Source organism: Arachis ipaensis, chromosome B04 (genome assembly GCF_000816755.2).
Source record: "Arachis ipaensis cultivar K30076 chromosome B04, Araip1.1, whole genome shotgun sequence".
In the NCBI taxonomy this organism is placed as follows: domain Eukaryota; kingdom Viridiplantae; phylum Streptophyta; class Magnoliopsida; order Fabales; family Fabaceae; genus Arachis; species Arachis ipaensis.
In genome coordinates this window covers 20,963,526-20,969,955 of record NC_029788.2, presented here as the reverse complement: position 1 = coordinate 20,969,955, position 6,430 = coordinate 20,963,526, and the positions used below count along the sequence as shown (strand labels likewise).

The 6,430-nt window shown below is 34.3% G+C and overlaps 1 protein-coding gene across 1 annotated transcript; it reads left to right on the top strand.

Annotated features, from left to right (window-relative positions):
- LOC107639110 (choline-phosphate cytidylyltransferase 1) lies at positions 137-6,074 on the top strand. Its single transcript, XM_016342530.2, has 8 exons — positions 137-337; positions 863-976; positions 1,767-1,862; positions 2,669-2,711; positions 2,977-3,132; positions 3,257-3,337; positions 5,494-5,595; positions 5,737-6,074. Exons 1-8 carry the CDS (start codon positions 219-221, stop codon positions 5,872-5,874), a joined length of 849 nt encoding a protein of 282 aa, XP_016198016.1. The 5' UTR covers positions 137-218; the 3' UTR covers positions 5,875-6,074.

Genomic DNA, 6,430 nt, shown 5'->3' with positions numbered 1-6,430 from the left:
AAAAATTAATAAATAATAATTTAATCAAATTTATTAAATTATTTAATAATTTTTAACTATTAAATTTATGTCAGGCCGCATCAGTATTTATTAAATTATTTAATTATTAAGTCAAAATCGTAAGTATTTAATTCAGTGTGACCGGTGCCATAAGTAACAGTGAAGTTAGTGCTGCCTGTGCATTCTGCTTGGAGTGTTTGAGCGTTCACCTTTGAGACATGGAAGCCGAAGAGGAATGTGAAATTGGTGAACAGAAAACCGTTCGTGTATACGCTGATGGCATTTACGACCTCTTTCATTTCGGCCATGCCCGTTCTCTCGAGCAAGCCAAAAAACTGTATTACTTTCTTTTCTTTCAATTTTTGTCCACTCTACTTCGCTTTTACTGCTTTTGCTGTAATTAATCATAATTTTTTATCATTTTGAGTCTAATCCCCATATTAGTTGTTACTGTTTCTTTGGGCTTTTTGGAGGTTTAAAATTCAGTAATACCGCTCAAGTTTCACTGGTTTTTTGCGGTTTTTTAATTATTTATTTAGTTATTATCTTTTCCTCTTATAATTGAGGTTTGTCCAACATGTTGAATATAGATGGTGGATTTGATGGGAGATAGTTTGAAAGAAAAATTATGAATAAACTTATGGAAAGAGATTTAAGTATAAATGGACTGATTCATGACAAGGTGCAATGTCGTTTGATCCATGTAGCCGACCTGAAATAGTGGGATCATGCTTTGTTGTTTGTTGTTGTTTGGCTTTTGGGTATTTGCAAATTGTTGTGTGTTTGTTGTTGCTTGAATGAAGTGCTTGATGTTATTGCAACTGTTTTTTTGCCTTTTTTTTTTCTTCCTTGTTAATTGAAGGTTTCCAAACACATATCTGCTTGTTGGATGCTGCAATGATGAGATCACACACAAGTATAAGGGAAAAACTGTCATGACTGACAAGGAACGCTATGAATCTCTTCGCCACTGCAGGTTCTCTTGTCTTTTCTAGATAGTTTATATTGATATTGATATTGCTCTCCTTTTATTGTACACTGCTCTGATAAAGCTTCTATTTCGTGTTTTATTTATTTATCACAAAGGAAAAATAATTGTAGTTGCATCAAGTCTGGAAAGGTTTTGGTTGAATGAAGTTTGATGACTTGGCTTTGAAATTCACGTTCTTAGACTTGGATTTGAAATTCACCTTTTTTTAACTGTCATTATACTCTTTTGGGCAACGACCTTTGTGGCTTTTGACCATGATGCTTCTGTAGATTAATTTCCAGAAATAGCAACATGAATGATGATAGATAATGAAACTATAAAAGATACATGTAAGAATAGTTTAGGGCAACTCATTCATGAGTGTCATTTTGTTTCCATTTTTAGAGCTAGTGGTTTTTTATTCAAGTAACTGGCTAACTGAGTAAAATTATACCACGTTCTGATGCAAAGTTCATAGCTGATTTCGGATACTAAGTTCCCTCTGAGCTGCGCTGACTGAAGTACTAGTTTTTGGCATCCTCATTTATTGTAGATATCTATGGAGGTCTACCATCCATGTTATTATTTCGTTTGGTTCTTTTTTGATGGGAGATTTTCATTTGCTTTTGTTGCTTCCTAAAGCCTAACTAGTCCTCGGAATCAATCAAACGAAAATAACTCAGTACATCTGTTTGGCTTATTTGAGTTGTTTTTAAATTTTCAAACTTGCCTAATTGCTTTATTAGTGGTGTTAGTATTTAGGATGTGTGACACAGTTGAGTCGTCATTGCTACAGGTGGGTTGATGAAGTTATACCAGATGCGCCATGGGTAATCACACAGGAATTCATTGACAAGCATCAAATTGACTATGTGGCTCATGATTCTCTTCCGTAAGGTTAACCTGCCCCAGGCTAAGTGTTTTCTTTTGTATTTGTTCACTCTTCAAAGTTGGTAACTTCTTGATCAAAAGTTATCAACTCCCTAATAGAGTAAGTTTACACTTTACGTTGAATGGACCCTGAGATATGCTCGGAGGTGGGCTATCTGAAAAATTTATGGTTATTAACTAGGATGCATGCATACGATACTTGAGACATACAACACAGATCGGAGAGCATTGCTGTGCATTTAATATAAGAAGCATTGAGATAACATGCTAAGAGTTATGACTATTGATGCCATATCCTAAACATCAAAACTCAAATGTTTAACATAGTGTTTGGGACTGGAATACAAAGTTTCATTGCTTATATTTCATTTTATTTGAAGATATAACTGTCTAGAAGGAAAAAGATGTGCTGTATTCTATTATTCTTTCAAAAGGCTTACAAAAAGTATGAAAATGGGATGATATGGGAAGGAGAAGATTGTCTGTGTGTTACTAAAGTGGAAAAGGAGGAATGCTCTGTGCATTAGTTACTTTTATATGGCTGCACATAACTAATCGACCATTAGAGCGTATGTCGGTCTAAAATTTCTAAAATTTAGATATTAATTATAATATTATTCTTACTGTTATTAGCACTATTTATTCTCTATTCTCTTGGATTTTTTTGAGAGGTGCTTCTGTCTCTGTGACAGCATCCTTGCGTTATTAATCTTAACTATATTCTACATGATATTTTGCCAAAATATAATTTTAAAAATGTTTTCAAATACATTAACACTTCATTTTCTTCTTTAATGTAAAATTTAGTTATGCTGATACAAGTGGAGCTGGAAAGGATGTCTATGAATATGTAAGAACTGAATGTTCTTCTCCCCTCCCCCCTCTTCTCTCTCCTATTGCTATCTCATTGACATTTACTTGGTGTCACGAATGGGTCATCGTTGTTGTTCACAATTGACTATTTGAATCTTTCATCCACTTTTATGCCATTATTTTTTCTCTATATATTTCTGGCGGAACTATAACATTGTCAAATTTTGTTTTATATTTTTTCCCAGTCACGTTTCAATCTTCAGCTTCCATTGATGATCTTATGTGTATTGTTTCCTAAATAGGTTAAGTCTATTGGAAAGTTTAAGGAAACAAAGCGGACTGATGGAATTTCTACTTCAGATATCATAATGAGAATAATCAAAGATTATAATCAGTATGTAATGCGTAACTTGGACCGTGGTTATACCAGAAAGGATCTGGGTGTCAGCTATGTCAAGGTTTCTTTGTTTCACACCTTTGTTTTGCAAATTCTCAAGATTTTTGTGTTACCTATCAGTTGCCTCATTAACTTACTTTTGTAGTGGGCGGGCTTATCTGTGTTGCATGATCTCTTATTCACAGGAGAAGAGGTTGAGAATGAACATGGGACTTAAAAAATTGCGTGAGAGAGTGAAGAAGCAGCAAGAGACAGTGGGAAAGAAGGTAACAATGTTGATAATGATCATAGCTATTTGCGTCGACTCTATTTACGTCAGTAATTGTTTACATGTATTTTATCTTATTTTATCTTGTGTTATTCTTAGTATAACATTAAGCTGTAAGCTTTTCTTAAGTAGATGGTTTATGTTTAAACTTAATGGTTGATGTTATTTTCCTTTTTATTCAATATATGAAGAAATCTAGTGTTTCAATGAAAGTGGGTTGCGGTCATGAACTGCTACTAACTTTTGCATATGAAAAGATGCTTTTAGAACTTGAAATGAATTGTAGTCAACCTTTCAGTGGTGTGAGCTGCAGTGAATAGAAAACTGAAAGAAAGGAAATTAGTCATATTTCCTGTTTGGATTGTGATTGGGAAATTATTTGTATTATCAAAAGAACTGCTGAAAAAGATATAAATCTTTTGCTTCTATAACTCATGAGTTCTTTATTTGTTACGATTGTTAAGTTTCCTTGTTAATCATAGGCAAACCTGTAGAAGTAAGTTGTAGGCATGTGCTTATTGCGTGGTTCTTAAGTTTTTTCTTGTAATATTTTGGTCATTCATGGTGTTAGGTTAAATTTTGGTTTTAGTTTCAAAAATGATATGTAGTTTTAGTTTTGAACGCCATCTGTAGGAAACAAGGAAGGGTTTAAGTGTTCGGTGTCAAGCTGAACAAATCCTTTAATTCTTTTACCAACCCACCACCCAAGAAAAAGCATAAAAACTTGAACTCAGTTTCACTGGAAATCCTTCCTTTTAATTTGTGCACTAAAAAACTACTTGTTGACCTGAAATATAAGATCATACAAACCTGGAGTAGTCTGTTAGGAACCATTTTGGGTTAGTATAGAACTGGAAGGGGAAGACGAATGAGTGTGAGGCAGCAATTAACTCTGTTAAGTAATTGCCAAGTTTTGGTCAGTGAAAGTAGTTAGGAGGCTGTTAGGGGGTGAATGAGATAAATAGGAGAATAGGGAGAGTTTAGTTAGGTAGACAAATATATACACAGGGATAGTGGGAATAGAATTTGTCTGAAAACACAAGGGACAAGGAAAAAAACACATGAAAGAGACAATTTACCGTTTGTTGGAAAGCCACCTGCCACCTTGGAATGTTGCCAGCCATCTCCGAAGACAAAACTGGAAAACGTTTCTGTCCAGTGTTTGGTCTCCATCCCCACTTTTTTGGGAATGCAGAGAATACAGGAATCTTTGTCCCAAGACACCAGTTGTTGGCTCTGTACCTATTTTCCTAACCAAGTAATTCTTGTGTCTCTATGTCCCTGTATTTCTTTATCTGTTTCTCTAACCAAACACTATTAGGGTGGACAGAAGCTCATATTCTCTCCTCAGGACTGACTTTCCCAGTTGTATATTTAGGGTTCTTGATACATTGTCAATGATCGTTATTCTGCAATTCTTTTGTGATTGACACTAGTTCTGACACAATCTTAAAGGAGAAAAGAAGCTCAATTTATTAGTAATGAGTTGGCTTAAATGTTTTTACTTTCTAGTTCCTATAAATATATATAATCTNNNTTGGGCCTCTTGCTGTTACTATAAAATAGTTGGAGTATATGCTTGAGCTAAGTAGTTAATGACGTTAACAATGCATATAAGGAGATACTCTATCTGCTTCATTCTCATTGTAAATAGATATGGCTCAATGATTTATTGTTAAACTTCTTTTGTACATTCTCTGACCCAAGAGAATGTTGTTTCCAGCTGAATGTAGTTGAGACTGTTCTTTATATGGTAAATTGTTTTAGACTGTTGTTCATGTGGTGAAATGTTTGAGACTCTTCTTTTTGTTGTGAATAAGAGAAACCATATGTATTGGACCCCAGCATTCTAATTTGAGTTGCACTCACTCACTCTTCTTTGTGTGCCAAGCCGACTTACTCCCTTTCGGTGTTGAATCTGGATCCCACACCCTGTCCAATGGTGGAGGAGAGTGAGTTGACTTGGTTTACAAGGAAGAATGAGTAAAAGGAACATTTCTCTTCTAATTTACATAATTGCTGGATTTTATCCCTAGCCGTCAAAGCGAGTGCACTAGGGGCAGTTTGAAAATCTCTGATCTTTGTTTAAGTAGTGTCATTTGCATTTTTTTTTACAATGCAAATAAGCAAGACTTTCTCCATTGAACTTTTCAGATACAAACAGTAGCGGGAATGAGGCGTACTGAATGGATTGAAAATGCCGATCGATTGGTAGCTGGTTTCCTCGAAATGTTTGAAGAAGGCTGCCACAAAATGGTTAGAACTCTCATAATGCAGCAAATGACCAATTTTTCTGCATGTGATCGATCTTGTTGTATCCTATGTAGATATTCCATTTTCTAAAATCTTCTGATTGGACTCACTGATTTTATCTGTCATCTGTTTACTCGTAAATAGGGAACAGCAATCAGAGACAGAATTCAAGAAAGATTGAGAGCGCAGCAGATAAAATCTCTTCTTTATGATGAGTGGGAAGAAGATGATGATGATGATGAATTTGGTGATGATGAATCTGCAGAGTACTGCAGTAGTTGAAGTGACAAACAAGCTTTGTGTATTTCCAGATTCAAAACCATTCCTTTAATTAAGCTATCCTTTAAGATATATGCAAGATGATCTGGACATAATTTGTCTACTTTAAACATTATTTTTCTCCTTTGTATATAATATGATATGGTATGATTTCAATATCCAAAATGATAGAAAAATAGAGGGACAAGGAAATTGTATGATTTAAGATGGGTAGTTAAAATGGATAATTTCAATTTTTTTTTTTTGGATTGCTGTTATTTACTTGACCCAAAATTGGGGAGAAGAGTTTTTGATTTGTGAATCAACCCTTTCAGCATTGCCATAAAGATTGATCCCAAACCAAACAAATACAGAAACACAACAAAAGAACGTAAAAGTTTCAACAACTAAAGCAAAACAAACCAACAAACATGAACAATAATTAAAATCTATGATATTTTTTTAGGGTTTAACTAACATGGGTCTTAAGGATACATGAAGAGAAAATGATTAGATTAGAAGAAAAAAGAGGGGGCAATAAAAGAGGAGTAATATGATAAGCTTACTATTAATAAAAATT

Excerpts from the sequence above, each read along its gene's own strand:
- LOC107639110 (XM_016342530.2), top strand. The coding sequence starts at position 219 with ATGGAAGCCGAAGAGGAATGTGAAATTGGTGAACAGAAAACCGTTCGT. Across the intron at positions 338-862 it reads CTCGAGCAAGCCAAAAAACT|GTTTCCAAACACATATCTGC; the intron begins GTATTACTTTCT and ends TGTTAATTGAAG. Across the intron at positions 5,596-5,736 it reads AAGAAGGCTGCCACAAAATG|GGAACAGCAATCAGAGACAG; the intron begins GTTAGAACTCTC and ends ACTCGTAAATAG.